Source organism: Saccopteryx bilineata, chromosome 11 (genome assembly GCF_036850765.1).
Source record: "Saccopteryx bilineata isolate mSacBil1 chromosome 11, mSacBil1_pri_phased_curated, whole genome shotgun sequence".
Classification (NCBI taxonomy): domain Eukaryota; kingdom Metazoa; phylum Chordata; class Mammalia; order Chiroptera; family Emballonuridae; genus Saccopteryx; species Saccopteryx bilineata.
Genome location: NC_089500.1, coordinates 61,201,359 through 61,224,023, shown reverse-complemented (window position 1 = coordinate 61,224,023; position 22,665 = coordinate 61,201,359). Strand labels below are relative to the sequence as shown.

The 22,665-nt window shown below is 38.2% G+C and overlaps 1 protein-coding gene across 2 annotated transcripts in view; it reads left to right on the top strand.

Moving 5' to 3' along the window:
- The window catches only part of PTPN2 (protein tyrosine phosphatase non-receptor type 2), a 108,711-nt gene that overhangs the window by 46,464 nt on the left and 39,582 nt on the right, over positions 1–22,665 (top strand). For both annotated transcript variants that reach the window (XM_066246954.1, XM_066246953.1), the window contains exon 3: positions 19,492–19,592. In XM_066246954.1, the coding sequence (XP_066103051.1) occupies positions 19,492–19,592 (101 nt within the window). The remainder of the gene's footprint in view (positions 1–19,491; positions 19,593–22,665) is intronic.

Sequence of the window (22,665 nt, the reverse complement as noted above, 5' to 3'; positions counted from 1 at the left end):
GGCAGATATTTCCTTATTGATTTTCTGTTTGGATGAACGATCTAGAGCCGTCAGCAGTGTATTGAGGTCTCCAAGTATGATTGTATTTATGTCGGTTTTTATTTTTAGGTGAGTTATTACATGTCTTATATATTTTGGTGCTCCTTGGTTTGGTGCATATATATTAAGAAGTGTTATGTCTTCTTGATTCAATGTCCTCTTTATTATTATCAAATGACCATCTTTGTTTCTGATTACCTTTGCTGTCTTGTAGTAAGCATTGTTAGATATGAGTATGGCTACACCTGCTTTTCTTTAGATGTTATTTGCTTGGAGAATCGTTTTCCAACCTTTCACTTTGAATTTGTTTTTATTCTTGTAGCTTAGATGTGTTTCTTGAAGGCAGCATACAGTTGGATTTTCTCTTTTGATCCACTCTGCTACTCTGTCTTTTTATTGGTAAATTCAATCCATTTACATTTAGTATAATTAATGACACTTTAGGGTTTCTGATTGCCATTTTATATATTGCTTTCTGATAGCTCTTTATCTTGTTTGGTTCTCTTTTGTTTTTCTATCATTTGTTTTTGTTTGATTGTATTCCATACTTCTTTCCTCTGTTTCTTCTTTTTTTTCCTTAAGCCATGTGTTTCTGTGGTGATTTTTTCAGGGGTGGTTACCGTTGAGTAATACAAAGAATATATATCATATTCATTGTAGTACATTATCTCATGAGTGCTTCTGCACTCCATCCTCCTTTTTTACTGTTAATCTTTGTCCTCTCCCTTTTTTTGTTTTTGTTGTTTCAGATTAATCTTGTTTTTATTGTGATCTTGATGGAGCTTTTACTGTAGTTTTGTTTTGTTTTGTTCTGTTCTTTGTATCTGGTCGGAGAATCCCCTTTAGTATTTCCTGAAGTGGGAGTTTTCTGGTGATAAATTCCCTCATCTTTTCTGTATCTGTGAATGTTTTTATTTTTTCTTTGTATTTGAAAAATAGCTTTGATGGATATAGTTTTCTTGGCTGGAAGTGTTTCTCTTTCAGAACTTTAAATATTGGGGTCCACTCACTTCTGGCTTGTAGAGTTTCTATTGAGAAATCTGATGATAACCTGATGGGCCTTCCTGTATATGTTGTATTCTTTTTTTCCCTGACTGCCTTGAGGATTTTTTCTTTGTCATTGGTTTGTGCCAATTTCATTATGATGTGCCTTGGAGTAGGTTTGTTTGGGTTAAGATAACTCAGTGTTCTGTTTGCCTCTTGAATTCAAGGCTCTAATACTTTCCACTTTCTTGGGAATTTTTCATCTATTATTTGTTTGAATATGTTCTCCATTCCATTTTCTCTCTCTTCTCCTTCTGATATACCCATTATTCTTATGTTGCTCTTTGTGATGGAGTCAGACAATTCCTGTAGAGCTTTCTCATCTTTTTAAATTTTTGAGTCTCTCTTTTCTCTTTGTAGTACCTCTAGTTGCCTGTCTTCTGTCACTAATTCTCTCCTCTATCTGGATTGTTCTATTAGCTAAACTTATTACCTTGTTTTTCAGTTCATGAATTGAGTTTTTCATATCTGTTTGATTCATTTTCATAGTTAAAATTTCCTTGGTGATGTATTCTTTTTGTTCATTGAATTGTTTTTTGAGCTCTCTAAATTACCTTTCCATGCTTTCTTGTATTCCCCTATTTTTAGGACTTCAATTTTAATTCTATCATTTAACTCCAAGTTTCCAAGCAATTAAAATTTTTTTCTATAGATTTTTCCTCATCTATCTGAGCTACATCTCTGTCTTTTGTATCCATGATATTTGATTTCTTTTTCCTTAATTGCATTGTTAATAACACTAAGAGATGATTTTTAAAAAAAAATTGAAAAAATACAGTGAAAAATTGAAAATTCTATTGTGCTAAGTGGAACAAAAACTATATAGAATGGGGAGCTAGAATTGGGGGGCACATGACAAAGAGATAAAAAACGAAGTAAAAAGCACACAAAATGCCACAAAGAAAAGATCTGAATTCAGAATAAAATAATTTGTTTGTAAATGATGCTCATATGAGAGAAAAAGTGAAAGCAAAAGAAGAAATAAGAAAAGAAAAAAAAAAGAGTTCAGGGTTTTGGAATGTAACCCTAATAAAAAAAAGAAAGAATGGAAAATGTAACACTTATTGGTAATGAAGTTCAATGAAACTTCATTAATGAAGTTCAAAATGAAAAGGAAAGAATAAGACAGAAAGAGGATAAAATGACCAAAGTGGGAAAAAGGATGAAAAATACAAGAAAAAAATGGAAAAAGTTATAAAAAATGTCATCTTTTCCTGGTTTTGAGAGGTTATCTTCTTTTGTTTGTTTGTTTTCCTTTTCCTTTTGCACTGCACCACAGGTTTTGCCCCTGTGGCACTTTTCAGTAGAGATTTGCAATTGATGTGTCGCTATGGCAATGACATAAGCAAGGTCTCAGTCCCGTTGGTAGTCTGGGCTTATTAGGGTTTGCAGGCACTCATAATGGGAGAGTCAGTTTTCCCAGTGCCTCTCCCCACGTCTCTCCTTCCTGAGCCAGCAGTCTGAGGACCCAGCTGTGAAGTTGCCCCAGCCACTGCTTGCAGAGTAAGAGGCTCTGAGAGCTGTCAAGTACCCCCTCCAGCCCCACTCAAAGCACAGTTCTGGGTAAGGCTTTGTCAACCAGAGCCACCAGTGTGAAGCAGGCAGGGCAGGGAGCCAATTGCTTTTCAGGTGCCTTTCTAAGGGCCTCTGGGCATGTGTAATATGCCTCAGCGTTCCGTGGGTCTAATCTCCACAGGCTCACAGGCTTTTCTCCCTTGTGCTCTGTTTGGAAGCCCGCAGTTCAGCCCCCACAACTTCCGCAGTGCTCTCTGAGATTTGCTCCATGGGAATGTGCTTTGTAACCTGTATTGGATAGCAGAGGCGCCCTGCCCAGACAGGTCCAGGCCTAGGAATCTCGGCCCTTACACACTTCCCATGCTGTTGGTCGGTGAGAGGGACCACACAGAAACTGGCTACAGCCCACGCAGAAGTCCACTGCTGACAGTCTCTGGTCTAGCCCTTCCATCCACAAACACGCATGCCCTCACGAGAGGCGCCAGGTGGAGCCACTTGCACGCCCCCTGTAATCACAGACCATGAGTGAACAAAGCCCAAAGCCGCTCTGGTGCCGGCCTCCTCAGGCAACCCACTCGGCCGCCTCTGCTGGAATCTGCCACTGGTGCTAACTCTGCATCCACAACCTCAGGCCGAGCCACATGCTCTCCTCTGCTTGATCGTCTGCCCTAGCCCAGTTTCTTCCCTCGCCCCTAGCCCTCCTTTCTCTCAGTTCCAAGCGAAAGCAACCTTTCCTCAGATTAGTGAGTAAAGAAGAATACTCTGTTCTTCTTATTTCCTTCAGAATGGATTATATGATATATTCAGCCACCTTTTTGCCAAACCGTACCATTGTTTAGTGTATGTGTATTTCAGATGCTCCTAAGATTGTTTTTCTGTCTCTAGTTGTTGAATCTGTTGAAATTTCAGGGGCAGATATCAGGAGCATCTTTCACAGCACCATTTCTCTTCTTCTCTTCTTCTACAGTGTGTCCGTAAAGTCATGGTACACTTTTGACCGGTCACAGGAAAGGCAACAAAACACAATAGAAATGTGAAATCTGCACCAAATTAAAGGAAAACTCTCCCAGTTTTATACCTATTCAGTGCAGTTCATTGTGGGCTCACGCACAGATTTTTTAGGGCTCCTTAGGTAGCTATCCCGTATAGCCTCTACAGACTCGTCACTGACTGATGGCCTACCAGAACGGAGTTTCTCCACCAAATTGCCGGTTTCCTTCAACTGCTTATCCCACCAAGTAATGTTATCCCTATGTGGTGGCGCTTCGTTATAAATGCGCCGATATTCATGTTGCACTTTGGTCACAGATTCAAATTTAGCGAGCCACAGAACACACTGAACTTTTATTTGTACCGTTCACATCTCTACTGGCATGGCCATGGGCTACTCCGCTGTATATACGGTGTTACATCATCATCTGTGCATGCGCACATGCTGCCACATCATCCTACAGAAACTGGGAGGGTTTTACTTTTATTTGGTGCAGATTTCACATTCTATCGTCTTTTTTTTGCTTTCCTGTGACCAGTCAAAAGTGCACCATGACTTTACGGACACACTGTATTTTTTGGAAGACTTTGACAAGGATAGGTAGCAAATCTTCTTTGTCTGTTTGGTAAAATTCAATAGTGTAGCCATCTGGCCCTGGACTTTTGTTTTGGGGTAGGTTTTTGATAGTTGTTTCTATTTCCTCCCTGCTTATAGGTCTATTTAGGTTTTCCACTTCTTTGTGACTTAGGCTAGGAAGATTATATTATCCTCTTGTAGATTATTGAATTTGGTAGCATATAATCTTTAATAGTATTCTAGTATGATCTTTTGTATATCTATGATGCCTGTGGTAATTTCCCCTTTTTCATGCTTATTTGAGTCATTTCTCTTTTTTCCTTAGTGCATCTAGTAGGGTTTTGTCAATTTTTTATTTTTTTGTGACAGAGACAGAGAGAGACAGGAAGAGGGACAGATAGACAGGAAGGGAGAGAGATGAGAAACATCAGTTCTTCGTTGTGGCACCTTAGTTGTTCCTTGATTGCCTTCTCATATGTGCCTAGACTGAGGGGCTACAGCAGAGTGAGTGACCCCTTGCCCAAGCCAGCAACCTTGGGCTCAAGCTGGTAAGCCTTGCTCAAACCAGATGAGCCCACACTCAAGCCCGCGACTTCAAGGTTTTGAACCTGGGTCCTCCACGTCCCGGTCTGACTCACTATTCACTGCGCCACCACCTGGTCAGTCGGGTTTTGTCAATTTTATTGATCTTTTCAAAGAACCAGCTTTTTGTGGTATGAATATTTTTTATAGTTGTTTTTGTTGTTGTTCTCTATTTCTCCTGGTTCTGCTCTAATTTTTACTGTTTCCTTTCTTCTGACTTTGGTTTGCCTTTATTCTTTTCTTTATCTAGGTCTTTAAGATGTAATGTTAAGTTTTTCTTGGCATCTTTTTGATATAAACATGTAATGATATAAATTTCCCTCTTATTACTGCTTTTTCTGCACCCCAGAAGTTTTGATATGTTGTGCTGTCATTTTCATTTGTCTGTATGTATCTTTTGCTCTCCTCTTTTATTTTTTCTTTGACCCAGTCATTTTTGAGAAGTAGGTTGTTTAATTTCCCCAGGGTTTCCTTCCTTCTTGTAGTTGAATTCTAATTTCAAAGCCTTATGGTTAGAGAATATGCTTGGTATGATTTCATTCTTCAATTTATTGAGGTTAGTTCTGTGTCCCAAAATGTGGTCTGTCCTTGAAAATGTTCCATAGACAATGGAAAAGAATGTATAATCTCATTTTCTGGGATGGAATGTTCTGTAAATTTCTATTACGTCCATTTTGTCTATTCTATCATTTAAGGCCAGCATTTCTTTTTTGGTTTTCTGTTTGGATGATCTATCTAAAACTGTCAATAGCGTGTTGAGATCTCCAAATATATTGTGTTTTTGTCTACCTCTCTTTTTTGTTCTGTTAGTAGATTTCTTAGATATTTTGGTGCTCCCTGGTGTGTGTGTGTGTGTGTGTGTGTGTGTGTGTGTGTGTATTAAGACGTGTTAAGTATTCTTGATATAATATCCCCTTGATCATTATGAAATGTCTATTTTTGTCTCTTGTTACTTTTGTTTTGATGTCTTATCAGATACAGGTATAACAACACCTGCTTTGGGGGGTATTATTTGCTTGGAGAATCATTTTCCAAACCTTCACTTTAAGTCTACTTTTGTTCCTGTGGCTTAGAAATATTTCTTGAAGCCAGCATATGGTTGGGTTTTCTTTTTGATCCTATCTGTTACTATGTACCTCTTTATTGGTGAGTTTTAGTCCTTTTACATTTAGGGTAATTATTGACACATGAGAATTCCCTTAACCTTTTTATGTTTTGTTTTCTGGTAGCTGTGTCTAATTTTTTTTTTCTTTGTGTTTTTGTAAGTTGTTTTTGTTTGGTGATATTCCATACTTCTTTCCTCTATTTCTTTTTAAGCTACATGTTTCAGTTTTTATTTTTTTGTAGGTGGTTACCATTAGATTATTAAGGAAAAAAGTTTTATATATACAAGAGTGCTTTGTCTTCTGAGTGCTTCTGCACTCCATCCTCCTTTGTTACTTCAGACCTTTATCCTCTCTTTTATGCTTTTGTTGTCTCAGATTATCCTTGTTCTCATTGTGATCTTGTTGAAGCTTTTAGTTGTAGTGTTGATTTGTTTTGTTCTTTGTATCTGGTTGAATAACCCTGAGTTTTTCCTGCAGTGGGGGTTTTCTGGTGATAAATTCCCTCAGCTTCTGTATATCTGCAAAAGTTTTTATTCCTCCCTCATATTTGAAGGAATACTTTAATGGATATGGTATTCTTGGCTGGTAATTACTCTCCCTTAGTACTTTGAATGTTTGGGTCCAGTCTCTTCTGGCTTATAGAATTTCTGCTGAGACATCTGATGATAACTTGATAGGCTTTCCTTTATATGTTGTGTTCTTCTTTTCCCTAGCTGCCTTGAGGATTCTTTCTTTGTCATTAATTTTTGGTATTTTTTATTACAATGTGCTTTAAAAGCCTCTTTGGGTTGAGGGAACTCTGCGTTCTATTTGCTTCTTGGATTCAAGGATCTATTTTTTCCTTAGGCTTGGGAAATTCTCATCAATTATTTGTTTGAATAGGCTCTCCATTTCCTCCTCCCTCTCTTCTTCTGTTATACCCATTATTCTTATATTGCTCTTTCTGATAGAGTCTGACAGTTCTTGTAGAGCTCTTGTCAATTTTTAAAATTTTGAGTCTCTCTCCTTCCCTGTGTGTCATCTCTAGTTGCCAGTATTTGATGTCACTGATTCTCTCCTCTCTCTGGCCTGTTCTATTAGCTAAACTTGCTAGTCCATTTTAGCTCAGGTATTGAGTTTTTCATTTATGTTTTTAAAGTTTCAGCTTCCTTAATGAGGTACTTGTTTTGTTTTCTGAGCTTATTAAGTTGCCTATTAGTGTTTTCTCACATCTCACTATTTTTAGAATTTCAATTTTGAATCCTCGGTCATTTAACTCCTTGGTTTACATGTAATTGAGGTTGCTTTATGGAGATTGTTCATTTTCTTTCTGACATCCACTTCTTTCGTGGGTAGCCATGGTATTTTTTTTTTCCTTTTGTCCCTTTGGTGCATGGATTTTTCAGACAAGCCTACAAGTCCAGCTGGGATTCCTTTGTTGAGTTATAGCTGTTCAATTTGTTGAAATTTCAAGGGGAGAAATAAAGGGTATCTCTCATGCCACCATTACTCTGACATTGTTTTGGAAGATGTACTTCTAAATACACTCATATGGTTATTGGCAAGAGGCTTTATTAGTTCCTCGTCATATTGGTCATTACTTAAAACCTGGCAGTAGGCATCCTGCAAGTGAGTGACTATTAAGTCCGAGCAATGAGTATATGAGAGGTCATTATACCGTTCTCTCAACTTGTGTGTAGAAAGCTGAATTTCTGTACAAAATTTTCTATACATTTTTTTAATTAAAGCAGCATTTAGTTACTTGTGTTCTTAGTATTTTAAAGTAGCTTTTCCTACATTCACGTTATCAAATCTATTCATTCCAATGAAGACATCTGTTTCCACGCCTCACAGGCAGGCACCCACAGTTGCCTGACCAGAGTGTGAGCCCAAATCTGTTCTAAATTTGGATTCAGTTGGTGTAGAAATCTGTATTAAACATGATTCTTATATACCTTGCTGGCACACCCATCCTTAGACTGACATATAGAAACTATGGCAGGTTAGATAGCCCATAGTCCCTTACTGCTACAAAACAAGATTTTCAATAAACCTATTTTAAAATAAGTTGCTAGGTGTGGTGGAACCAAGGAAAACTTCTAGGCATTCTCTGCTATCCCTATCTTAAAAACAAAGCAAACAAAAAAACTTCAGCAAATGGCATACTATGCTGATTACAAGTGACAGTATCAGCTCTAAGACTTTAAGTTACCCAAGATATATTAAACAAAAATGAATAGTATTATAGGAAGAAATCAAATTCACGTTGATGGACAACATTAGTAAAGACATGGAAGATTTGGACCATAGAATTAAGCTTTATTTAATCATAAAAATAGTAGGTCCTTATGTCTAGCCTTAGAGAATCCACATTCATTTAAGATATACTTGGAATATTTATATAAAAATGGAACATCAACTAGGCTGTAAGCTTTTAAAAAATATTTTATTGATTGATTTTAATGGGGTGGGGGGAGAGGAACATCAATCTGTTCCTGTGTGTGCTCTCACTGGGGATCAAACTGGCGGTCTGCACTTCAGGAGGATGCTCCAACCAACCGAACTATCTGGCCAGGGCCAGGCTGTAAAGTAAATCTTAATTTAAGAATTGCTGTTGTTCTTTGTATGCAGTTAAGTTATAGATTATTAATAAAAAAAATTTATTTTCATATTTGAAGATTTAAAATTTTCAACAAATTCATGGATCAAGAATAAATCATTATGGAAACCTAAAAATATACTGCTCAGAAAAATCAGAGGATATTTCAAAATGAATATGAAGCAGTAAAAAAAAAAAAAGAATCATTTGATTTTTTTTTTTTATTAAACAAGAACATCAGAAAAGCAAACAACAAGTCAAAGAAAGTTCTATATGCAAATGAGATGCAAAACCAACTTCTATTACATTGGTAAAAATGCACTATACAAAAGGCTGAAAGTACTGGGGTATATGCACGTTCCCTGATCCCCTAACTTTTGTGAGCAGTGTACTTAAAGGTGAATAATACATAGCATACTATTTATATTAAAATTTGCACAGCAAAACTACTATGAAGAAAATATATACTGTCTTAAGTGTTTATATTAAAATAGAAGGTAGAAGATTAATGTGTTAAGTTTCTAACCTGATTTAGAGTAAAAAGTAACCAAATAAAGCAAAAGGAAATAATACAAAAATAAAAGCAGAATAGCACTCGAAGTTTCAATATAAAGGACCAGCAAACCCAAATATTGGCTCCTAGATAAAAGTAATAAACTCTGGCAAGCTTGAGCTAGAAAAATTTAACAAAAGCCAGAGAGAGAAAGGTGTATATAAACAATATTAGGAAAGAAAAGGGAAACCTAAATGCCCTAAAAGGAATTAAAAAGCATATTGAATACTGCAAACAATATTATGGCAATAAATGTGACCATTTAAAATAAATAGCACAGAACTTAGTAAAATGTAACTTACCAAAACTGATTTAAGTAGAAGAGAGTCCAAATAGTTCAACAAGAGTTTAATAAATTGAATTAATAAATAAAAATCTTCTCACAAAGAAAACACTGGAACCCAGCAATTCCTCTTCTGGGAAGATATCCAAAGAAACTTGAATCATCTATTCGAAAGAATATATGCACATCTATGTTTACTGCGACATTATTTGCAACAGCAAAATATGGAAACAGCGCAAGTACCCATCAGTAGATGAGTGGATTAAAAAGCCATGGTATATTTACACAATGGAGTACTACTTGGTCATAAACAAGAAAGAAGTCATACTTCTTGGGCAGCATAGATGGACCTGGAAAGCATTATGCTAAGTGAAATAAGCTAGTCAGAGAAAACAAGTACTATGTGGTTTCACTTATATGTGGAATGTAACAAAGTCAACTAACAGACAAAATAGAAACAGACTTATAGAAACAGAACAGACTGACAGCTGTCAGAGGGGAAGGAGACTGGGGCTGGATGGAAAAGGGATTAAGCAAAAACAAAACAAGGCCCTGGCCGGTTGGCTCAGTGGTAGAGCATCGGCCTGGCGTACAGAAGTCCCGGGTTTGATTCCCGGCCAGGGCACACAGGAGAAGCACCCATCTGCTTCTCTACCCCTCCCCCTCTCCTTCCTCTCTGTCTCTCTCTTCCCCTCCTGCAGCCGAGGCTCCATTGGAGCAAAGATGGCCCGGGCGCTGGGGATGGCTCCTTGGCCTCTGCCCCAGGCGCTAGAGTGGCTCTGGTCGCGGCAGAGCGATGCCCCGGAGGGGCAGAGCATCGCCCCCTGGTGGGTATGCCGGGTGGATCCCGGTTGGGCGCATGCGGGAGTCTGTCTGACTGTCCCCATTTCTAGCTTCAGAAAAATACCAAAAAACAACAACAAAAAAACAAAAACAAAAAACCCTATAGACAGAGACAACAGTATGGTGATTATGAGAGGGAAAGGGGGTTTGGGGGAAGCTAAAACATAAGTGGTGATGGAAGGAGATTTGACTTGAGGTGAACACAGTGCAGTGTACAGATGATATGTTATAGAATGTACACTGAAACCTATACAATTTTGTTAACCAGTGTCACCACAATAAATCTAATTTTAAAAATGTTTTTTAAAAGTGGAGAATGAAAAAGAAAACACTGGGCCTAGCTGGTTTTACAGGTGTGTTTTATAAAAATACAAACTCTCCCAGAAAACTATAAAACAGAATACTTCTAAATTTTTTTAATAAGACCATTATATAACTTTGATATCCAAACCAGAAAGGTTTATTAAGAGGAATAAAAGTTAGAAGCATATCTCCTTCATGAATATAAGCATAAAAATCTTAACAAAAGATTAGAAAATTGAATGCAACAATGCCTATATTAAGTTTATTTTAGGAATATGAGTGGCTTAACATTAGAAAATCTTACAAATGTAATTCACCTCAGAAACAGTGTAAAAGAGAAAAAGCCAGTAGGTGCTTATGATTAAAAGCAAACCATGTAGCAAACTGGAAATAGAAGGGAACTTCTGTAACCTAGTATATGTAAGAGACAAAAGAGCATAACTCTTAATGATAATGTGTTAGAAATATTCTATTCAAGTTCAAGAAGAAGCCAAGGATGCCCACTATTACCTCTTCTACTTAACATTGTACTGCAGGTCTTAGCCAATACAGTAAGACTGGAATAAGAAATAAAAGGCATAGGCCTTGGCCGGTTGGCTCAGCGGTAGAGCATCTGCCCAGCATGTGGAAGTCCCAGGTTTGATTCCCAGCTAGGGCACACAGGAGAAGAGCCCATTTGTTCCTCCACCCTTCCCCCTCTACTTTTTCTCTCTCTCTTCCCCTCCCACAGCTAAGTCTCCATTGGAACAATGTTGGACCAGGCACTGAGGATGGCTCCATGGCCGCCACCTCAGGCGCTAGAATGGCGCCTTGCAACAGAGCAGTGGCCCAGGTGGGCGGAGCATCACTCCTGGTGCCGGTGGATCCCAGTCGGGTGCATGCAGGAGTCTGTCTCTGCCTCCCCACTTCTCACTTCAGGAAAAAAAAAGAAAAGAAAAGAAAGGAAGAAAAGGCATAAAAGTTGGAAAAAAATAAGCAAAACTGTTATTTTATCTGTAAGCCACACCAAAACAGTGACTTAAAGCAGTAACAATCATTTGTCATGCTCACAGATCTTTGGTTCAACTTGCCTCGGTTAGGGGATTCTTGCTCAAGGTTTTCAGTGGAGGTGTTCAGGTGGTGGCTGGAGCTGGGTCACCTTGAGGCCTTTCTCCCTTGGTTGTAGACCATCAGCCAGGACACTGACATGTGGCAAATCCCTGTGACCTGAACTTCCTCACAAATAGTAGTTGAGTTTCCAGAGTGAGCATTCTAGGAGAGCCAGCCATATTCAAAGAATTGTAAACATGTTTTAAAACCATCACAATTATAGATGATAGGATTTTGTTCATAGATAATCCAAAATATTTACAAATCAAAGAATTGTTATGTTAGTTTTTATAATCTCAGTTATAAGATAGACCTTTAAATTGTTAAAACAACAATGTGCTGTCTTTCTTAATAAGCATAGTTAGATAAATATTTTGTATATAGTAATCAGAATAAGTATAGATATAATTTATATTTTATGGTCACTATTATGCAAATGCTAACATTTTTTCTTTTTCTATCTAAAATTTAAAAATAAAGACCAAATGTACTTGATATTCCAAAATTTATTATCAGCAGCTTTTTTTACATAAAGGGTTTCTTAGTAATTGTTAGGTTTTTGGTTCTATCTTCAATTTTTTTTAATTTGTTTTGCTTTTAATCTTCTATTTTAATCAAGGCTGAATCATACATAACTGTTTTGGGCCTCTGATTTTTTCTTTCTATAGGTTATTCATACACTGTGGATCCAAGGAATTAGAACTAGAACTCTTAGTGAAGAAGCTAGAATTAATTAGATAGGTTAAGTCTGACCAGGCAGTGGCACAGTGGATAGAGCATTGGACTGGGATGTGGAGGACCCAGGTTCGAAACCCCACCAAAGTCACTGGCTTCAGCGCAGGCTTGCCAGCTTGAGCGCGGGGTCACTGGCTTGAGCATTGGATCATAGACATGACCTCATGATCTCTGGTTTGAGCCCAAAGGTCACTGGCCTGAAGCCCAAGGTTGTTGGCTTAGTCTAAGGTCGCTGGCTTGAGCACGGGTCACTCCGTCTGCTGTAGCCCCCCAGTCAAGGCACATATGAGAAGGCAATCAATTTACAACCAGGGTGCTGCAAAGAATTGATGCTTCTCACCTCTCTCCCTTCCTGTCTGTCTGTCCCTATCTGTCTCTCTCTGTCTCTGTCACACACACCAAAAAAAGTTATTAATCTTAAAACAGAAAGATTAAGATAAATATCTAATGATGTAGGTATATTTCATGGTTTTGTTTTTGATCAGTCCTGAGAGAAAATACAGGTGCAGCCAACATTTATATATAGTTCTAAATAGCCATACAGTTTTCCAATGGATTGCCTTATTTTTAAGTCTTCTCTGCTAACAATTTTTTTTTTCCCCTGAGAAAATTCAGTGCTGCTTTGCTTCTGCCTACTCTACATGAATAATTGTTAGAGGGATGTGGGGCCACTGTCCGGCTCTGTGTGACCCCGGGTGCTTTTCCGGTAGCCCATGCTCCCCCGGTCAGACACCCAAGGCTCGTAGGAAGAGATCTGTGCTTCAATGGTGTGTGATTCTGGCATTTTTAATGAACTGGAGTGGCACATGGTGTAGATTCTAAAGCTAGAGAGAAAATAACATTAAATTCCAGTTCAGAGTCCTGAGGGCACGGTGTCAAGTACTTAAGTACAGACTGCTGAAGGTCTTTCTCTAGGCTTTTCCCCTCCAAAGCTGCGGAAGGGTATGGGACGGTGACACACAAAATTCCCAGCACCCTAGAGAGGGACCTTCCCGGTTTTTGTGGATTCTTGTGTCTGTTGTTGTGCAATAGATATGGTTAACCTTTGGGGTTTGTGTTCTTTCTGTGATTACAACATGAGGAAATGCATTCCCTTTGGTATTATTATATTCAGTAGATCTTGAATAGATCACATAACATTCTAAAAGCATGCATTATTCTCTTTCCTGATGCTTGTTATCTAGGAGATGTACGGTCTTTTATTAATTAGGTAGCTGATCTTTTTACTATCTCACATAATATAATAGTTAAAGGGTGATTAAACTGTTAAAAAAAATAACTGTTTAAAAAAAGTGCTTGTTGACATCATCTTTCCGAGAACACTAGTGTAAGTGATTTACTATAACAAGATCTTAGTTTTTTCTGTTGGCCTATGACATGTAATATTTATAGGGGTCTTGGGTTCAGTCCAGCAGAAATATCTCAGATAAATTGATGTGTGAAACTGAAGCCATTTAATGTTTTCTTTCATATGGACATAATGTAAACAGTTTTTTTAGTTTGGCAGTAAGAAGAAAATGAATATTTTGTATTGAGTTCTTTGAGGGAAGCAGCTTATAATAGAATATATCCTCCAGAGTTGAAGATCAAGCATGTATTCCGTTTATAACTCAGTTATATGCTTCTGACAGTTGTGTGTTTAGGATTCTAAATTAATGTTAATTCTGTTCTTACACATGTGCTTTCTCTCTCTGTCACGATTCTCTTCCTTTCCCATTCAAATGATACAAGGTCAACTTTTGTACTCAACATATTTAGATTAGCATAAATTCTAAACCTATGAGATTTTTTTTACTTTAAAAAACTAGAAATATACCTAAACTATTATAATACAACGTACGTAGTGAAGCATCTTTAGCTGTCTTTGAAATACTTGTAATATTGCAACTGTATTTCAATATTTTAGCATTTAATCTAAAAACTATTTAAATACACAGTAGTCCCACCTTGTCCAGGCTTCGCGTTGAGGTTTTGCTCATGGTCAACCTCAGTCCAAAAATATTAAGTTTCCAGAAAGAAACTATTCATAAGTTTTAAATTGTGCACCCTCCTGAGTAGCTTGATAAAATTCCATTTTGTCCCGTGCCACCTGGGACAGAAGGCGTCCCTTTGTGCAGCATCTCCACGCTCTAGATCAGGGGTCCCCAAACTTTTTACACAGGGGGCCAGTTCACTGTCCCTCAGACTGTTGGAGGGCCGGACTATAAAAAAAACTATGAACAAATTCCTATGCACACTGCACATATCTTATTTTAAAGTAAAAAAACAAAACGGGAACAAATACAATATTTAAAATAAAGCACAAGTAAATTTAAATCAACAAACTGGCCAATATTTCAGTGGGAACTATGCTCCTCTCACTGACCACCAATGAAAGAGGTTCCCTTCCAGAAGTGCAGCGGGGGCCGGATAAATGACCTCAGGGGGCCACATGTGGCCCGCGGGCCGTAGTTTGGGGACCCCTGCTCTAGACGCTGTCCACTTAGTAGCCCTCTCGGTTATCTGACACCAGATTCACATCATTGTTGCTCCGGTATATATCATAGTTATATTTGTTCTATTTTATTATTAGTTATTGTTCATCTCTTACTGTGACTAATTTATCAATTAAACTTTATCGCAGGTATGTGTAGGAAAAAACATGCTATATATGGGGTTCAGTGCCAGCTACAGTTTCAGGCATTCCTTGGGGGGACTTGCAGTGTACTCCCAGCAGGTAAGTGGGGACTGACTACAGTAGCTGAATGCAGATCTATTTGGGAATGAAGAAAATGGAATATACTTACTATGGAAATCTAGTCTCATCTATTTCAGGCCAGTTTTCTTGTGTTTTTTTTCTTTTTTCTTTTTGTAGGTAGGCCTGTTAGGTCATAAGGCACCTAAAATCTAAATGATCCTTTTACTTTTAGGAAGGCAGACACTCTTCCTTTCACTATGTATTTCATTTGGGTGAATTTTTTTGGTTATAATAGCTAATCTACAAATAAAAAACATTTCTCTTCCAACACTACAGTAACAAACAGAAGGATTGCATTTTTGTACTTCCTCTTAAAAAGAGTAATAATTGAGATTTCACTCCACTCTCCCATGATGCTCATTTGTTATATCTGTTTTTTGTTTTGTTTTTTTCTATATTATTATTATATATTTTTTAGAGAGAGACAGACAGACTGGCAGACAGATAGGAAAGCAGAGAGATGAGAAGCTTCAGCTTGTAGTTGCATCACTTTCTTTTCTGATTGCTTCTCATACGTGCCTTGATGGGGGGGGGGGTAGGACTCGAACCAAGCCAGTGACCCCTTGCTCAAACTGGCGATCCTGTGCTCCAGCTGGTGAGCCTGCACTCAAGCTGGCAACCTCAGGGTTTCGAACCTGGGACAACCTCTATGCTTGTGGACAATACTCTAATCAACTGAACTATCCAGCCAGGAAAAATTTTATTTTTCAATTACAGTTCACATTAGACAATCAATACAAAGGACTCCCCCTGATATTTCCAGTACTGACAGCATACCTAGTTATTACAATATCATTGACTACCTTCCCTATGCTGTTCTATACCCCCATGATGATTTTATAACGGCCTATTTGTACTTGTTAATTCCTTCCCCCTTTTCACTCAGCCCCCCATCCCCATCCTGTCTGGCAGCCATCAGTCTGTTCTCTGTGTCTTTGAGTCTATTTCTGTTTGTTGTTTTGTTCTTTAGATATCACATATATATGAAGTCATATAGTATTTGTCTTTCTCTGACTTATTTCACTTAGCATGATACCCTCCCAGGCGTCCCCAAACTACGGCCCAGCCGCATGCAGCCCCCTGAGGCCATTTATCCGCCCCCCCCCCCCCGCACTTCCGGAAGGGGCACCTCTTTCATTGGTGGTCAGTGAGAGGAGCACTGTATGTGGTGGCCCTCCAATGGTCTGAGGGACAGTGAACTAGCCCCCTGTGTAAAAAGTTTGGGGACCCCTACTAGGCCCATCTATGCTGTTGCAAGTGGTAAGATTTTGTTCTTTTTTTAATGGCCGAGGAGTAATCCATTGTATATATTTACCACCTCTTCTTTATCTTCTTATCTACTGATGGATACCTGGGCTGCTTCCACGTCTTGGCTATTGTAAACAATGCTTCAGTGAACATAGGGATGCATGTATTCTTTTGAATTAGTGTTTCGGGTTTCTTCTGCTATATACCCCAAGTGAAATTGCTGGGTCATACAGCAGTTGTATTTTTAATTTTTTGAGGAATCTCTGTACTGTGTTTCATAGTGGCTGTACCATTCTGCATTCCCACCAACAATGCTTAAGGGTTCTCTTTTCTCCATGTCTTTACCAGTACCTGTTTGTAGATTTATTGACAATAGTCATTCTGTCAGGTATGAGGTGATATCTCATTGTGTTGGGGGGTTTTTTTTAGAAACATTTTTTTAAAGATTTTATTCACTGATTTGAGAGAGAAAGAGAAGCATTCATTTGTTCTTCCACTTAGTTGTGCATTTATTGATTGCTTCCCATATGTGCCCTGAACTGGAATTGAACTCCCAACCTTGGGGTTTCAGGAAAATGCTCTAACCGACTAAGCTACCTAGCCGGGGCTCATTATGGTTTTAATTTCCATTTCTCTGACAATTAGTGATGTTGAGCATCTTTCTATATGCCTATTGGCCATCTGTATGTTCTCTTTGGAGAAGTGTCTGTTCAGACCCTCTGCCCATTTCTTTAATTGGGTTGTTTGATTTTTTTTTTTTTTCTTCATTTTTTCATTTTTCTGAAGCTGGAAACAGGGAGAGACAGTCAGACAGACTCCCACATGCGCCCGACCGGGATCCACCCGGCACGCCCACCAGGGGCGACGCTCTGCCCACCAGGGGGCGATGCTCTGCCCATCCTGGGCGTCGCCATATTGCGACCAGAGCCACTCTAGCGCCTGAGGCAGAGGCCACAGAGCCATCCCCAGCGCCCGGGCCATCTCTGCTCCAATGGAGCCTTGGCTGCGGGAGGGGAAGAGAGAGACAGAGAGGAAAGCGCGGCGGAGGGGTGGAGAAGCAAATGGGCGCTTCTCCTGTGTGCCCTGGCCGGGAATCGAACCCGGGTCCTCCGCACGCTAGGCCGAAGCTCTACCGCTGAGCCAACTGGCCAGGGCCGGATTGTTTGATTTTTTTAGTGTTGAGTATATGAGTTCTATATAGATTTTATGTATTAACCCTTATCAGATGTATAATTGATAAGCATCTTCTCCTATTCAGTTGGTTGTCTTTTCATTTTGTTGGTGATTTCCTTTGCTGTGCAAAAGATTGTTAGTTTCATGTAGTCTCATTTGCTTATTTGTTCATTTGTTTGTTTGTTTTTGTTTCCCTTGCCTGAGGAGATGTATCAGAAAAAATATTCCTAAGAGAAATAGCAGAGATTTTACTGTCTATGTTTTTTTATAGGAGTTTTATGGCTTTAAGTCTTAACATTTAAGTCCTTAATCCACTTTGAGTTTATTCTTATATGGTATAGGAAGGTGATCTAATTTCATTTTTTTGTACATATCGGTCCAGTTTTTCCACAACATTTATTAAATAGACTGTCTTTACTACATTGTGTGTTCTTGCCTCCTTTGTCAAATATTATTTGACCTTATAGGCGTGGATTTATTTCTCGACTCTCTATGCTGTTCCATTGATCTATGTCTGTTTTCTTGCCAGTACCATGCTGTTTTGATTACTATTTAGCCTTATATATATTATAGTTTGATATTAGACAGTGTGATTCCTCCAACTTTGTTCTTTTTCAATATTGCTATGTCTCTTAGCAGTCTTTCATGGTTCCATATACATTTTTGGATTATTTGTTCTATGAAATACACTATTGATATTTTGATAGGAATTGAATTGAATCTATAGATTGCTTTGGATAGTATGGACATTTCAATGATGCTAATTCTTCCTGTTCATAAGCATAGTATATGCTTTTATTTATTTATATCTTCTTCAATTTATTTCTTCAGTGTCTTATAATTTTCTAAGTACAGGTTTTTTATATCCTTAGTTAAATGTATTCCTTGGGTGTGTGTGTGTGTGTGTGTGTGTGTGTGTGTGTGTGTGGTGGTGGTGGTGGTGGTGGTTGTTTTTTGTTTGTTTGTTTTTTTCCTGAAGCTGGAAACGGGGAGAGACAGTCAGACAGACTCCCGCATGCGCCCGACCGGATCCACCCGGCACGCCCACCAGGGGGCGACGCTCTGCCCACCAGGGGGCAATGCTCTGCCCCTCCGGGGTGTCGCTCTGTTGCGACCAGAGCCACTCTAGCGCCTGGGGCAGAGGCCAAGGAGCCATCCCCAGCGCCCAGGCCATCCTTGCTCCAATGGAGCCTCACTGCGGGAGGGGAAGAGAGAGACAGAGGGGAAGGAGAGGGGGAGGGGTGGAGAAGCAGATGGGTGCCTCTCCTGTGTGCCCTGGCCGGGAATTGAACCCGGGACTTCTGCACGCCAGGCCGACACTCTACCACTGAGCCAACTGGCCAGGGCCATGTGGTGGTTGTTTTTTAACTGAGAGGAGAGGAGATAGTGAGATGGACTCCCTCATATGCCTTGACTGAGATCCATTCAGCAACCCCCATCTGGGGCCGATGCTCCAATCAGCTGAGCCTCTGGGTGCAAAAGGGGAAGAGAGGGGAAGAGGAGAGGGAGGGGAGAGAAGCAAATGGTCACTTTTCTCACGTGTGTCCTGATCAGGGATTGAACCTGGGATGTCCGCATGCTGAGCCTACACTCTATCCACTAAGCCAAATGGCCAGGGCCAGTATTATTATTTTTTTTAGTGAAATTGTAAATGGGATTATTTTCTTAGTTTTCCTTTCTGATAGATCATTATTGGTGTGTAGAAATACAGCTGCACCTGGCCTGCAGTGGCACAGTGGATAGAATGCTTACCTAGAAGGGTGAGGTCACAGGCTTGAACCCCTGGCCTTGCCCGGTCAAGGCACACACGACAAGCAGGAAATGAACAACTAAAGTGAAGCAACTATGAGTTGATACTTCTCGTCCTGTGCCACCCCCTGTTAAAATCAATAAATAAAATCTTTTTAAAAAAATTGCAACCAATTTCTGAATATTTATTTTGTATCCTGCTAGTCTACTGAATTCATTTATCAGTTCTAGTAGTTTTTTGGTGGGATCTTTAGGGTTCTCTTCTTTAACTTTATAAGTACCTAGAATATTAAAAATAAAAAGGAAGTGAGTTTGATATGACAATTATGTCTTTATCTCTTTTTCAGATGATCACAGTCGTGTTAAACTGCAAAATGCTGAAAATGATTATATTAATGCCAGCTTAGTTGACATAGAAGAGGCACAAAGGAGTTACATCTTAACACAGGCAAGTGTTGTGACATTTAGCAGATACCTGACACAGTTTTTGTGATTGGTCTACTTGAAAACATAGCTAAAAGCATGTTCTGACTTGCTTTGGCAATGAAATACTATTTCAGTTTCTTCTGTTGCTGTATTATGTAATGAACTTTAGAAATTCCAATGTTTTGCAGCTTTAAGATGAAAGTAAAGTTAATTTTAATGTCACGTTCTGTAAAGGAAACATTTTTAATGAAATGGCGCAAGGCAGTTCTTTTCAGGATATATATATCTTTTCTTGCTTTATATATACTTAATATAAAGCCTTCGTTAATCTTTTGTTAACTTCTTCCATTTCTCTTCAGATAACCTGGATAATAACCAGAGAGACCCTTTGAAAACTCTTCTCTACTTCCCTCTCTGGCACATGTGTTTTGAGAGTATTGGACATGCCCTAGATGGTGTCAGCCTTTCTCCAGGGCTGAGCTGGTATACTGAGACCAGGTGCCCAAAGAACTGGCTAGGAGACCAGAGAGTCTGGCAGTTCCATTTGGCATTCGGCCCAATTGCTTCCTGGCACATTGGCCACACCCATATTCCAGTGCATATTCCAGTATTGCTCTTCTTCCATTCTGAGATCATAGGGATTATTTTGGTTTATCGGCACCAGCTACCCTTTATTTATCAAATAACAGAAACTTAATTAGCAGTGATGTCATTTCTTCCAGTTAATGATTTTTAAATATTCCTAAGATAAAGTTGTATATTCATAATGTTAAGATTTTTAAAAATTCAGTTTGGATCAGAATATGGTAAAAATATGTTAAAATGAATGTAACTAAGCTATTGGACTATTTCTAATTCACAGGAAACTAAAATTACTTAATTTTACTTGAAGTAAACAGTTACTGTAAATCAAAAGGAAAATTTGTGAAAAAACTGGTAAAGGATATAAATTCACAGTTCAAAGGAAAAAAGTAGATAATATGCATATGAAAAGATCCTTAATTTTTTCTAGTATTTAGGGAGTACAGATTTAATCAGTTACCACTTTTCACCTGTCAGAACAGAGACTTAAAAAGTTTATAATACTCAGTAGTTAAATATGTACAGACATAAATATATATGTGCAGGTGTTTATTTCAACTTAATTATAATAGCATAGGAAGGACCACAAATAGTAGGATTGAAATAATCTATAAGGGACTGGCTAAGTAAATTATACATATACTATTAGTCAGTTTCTAGAAATTTTGAATGGAGACTTTTATTTGAAATTTCTGCTTTTCTGTAATATTTGAAGTTTTTCTTATGAGCCTTAATGATGTTTTTAATAAACTCATTTTTAGAGTTAAAAAATTTACTTTGTATTTGGAAAAACTATAATGTTAGAAAAATAGAAAATAATTATCCTCGATCTTTTTTTAAATATAAATATTTTTTATTTTTACATATTACATTTCATATACAATATTAAGTTTCAGGTGTACAGCATAGTGATTAGATATTTATATAACTTAAATAATGATTGCCCCAATAAGTCTAATGCCCATCTGGCACCATACAGTTATTACAATATTGTCGACTATGCTATATTTTACATCCCTGTGACTGTTTTTGTTCAGCAAGAAAGAAGGAGAGAGACAGGCAAACAGGAAGGGAGAGAGATGAGAAGCACCAACTTATAGTTGTGTCACTTTGGTTGTTCATTGATTGCTTCTCATATCTGCCTTGACCATGGGTGGAGGGGGGGCTCAAGACAAGCTAGTGACCTTGGGCTTTAGGGCAGTGACCATGGAATCATTTTGAAGATCCCACGCTCAAGCCAGCGACTTCAGGGTTTCAAACCTGGGACATCAGCTTTATCCATTGAGCCACCACCAGTCATGCCTCTGTGACTTTTTATAACTGGCAGTTTGTACATCTTAATCCTTTCCCCTTTTTCACCCATCCCTCCAACCCCTTCTCCATCTGACAGCCATCAAATTGTTCTCTATGAGCTTGTTTCTGTTTTATTTGTTCATTTATTATGTTTTTTAGATTCTACATATAAGTAAAACTGTATGGTATTTGTCTTTCTCTGACTTATTTCATTTAGCGTAATACCCTCTAGGTCCTTCTATGTTGTTATAAGTGGCAAGATTTCATTCTTGTTTTGTGGCTGAGTAATATTCCCTGATATATAGTATCACATTTTCTTTATCTAATCTCTCAGTGGACACATATTTGCTTCCCTATCTTGGCTGTTGTAATAATGCAGCAGGGAACATAAGTGTGCATGTGTCTTTCCAATTTGGGTTTCTTCACATAAATACCCGGTAGTGGAATTGTTGGATCTTTCTTTGTCTTTTATTAATAGCCTTTGTTTTAAGTCTAGTTTGTCTGATATTAAGTATTGGTACCCCAGCCTTTTTTTCATTTTCATTTTCACGAAGTACCTTTTCCTATCCCTTTACTTTCAGTCTGTGTGTCTTTCAGTCTGAAGTGAGTCTCTTATGGACAACATTTACACGGGTCTTGTTTTCTTATCCATTCAGCTATTCTATGTCTTTTGATTGGAGCATTTAATCTGTTTATATTAAAAGTAATTATTGATAGTTATGTAGTTATTGCCATTTTATTATTTATATTTTTTATCTTTTCCTCTTCTTAAAGTCCCTTTGATATTTTTTGTAATGCTGGTAATGAACTTTAGCTTTTTTATATCTGAGATACCTTAAGTTCTTATCACAACCCTTTCTAATGTTTTTTGTAGTCTCATTTACTTATTTTCTCATCTTAGTCCTTTAAAATGTAGTTGTTTCTCAAAGTTCTGATTTAGGGTTTTTTTTAATCCCCCTCTGGTCTACACATGTGACTTCAAATCTCTGGAACAATATTTTCGATCTTTGTGTCTTCAAGGACTGTGTAGACTCTGGATTTATAGGATCTGTGCTCAAATCTTCATTCATTCAACAAATTCATTCATCCAACGAAGATTTACTGAGTACCTACTTTGTGGTGGCATTGTTCAAATATGTAAAACAGACGTTAATAAAAACCCTGCCATTATGATCTTTATATCCTAATGGGAAATAAAATTAATAACAGCTAGCAATTTT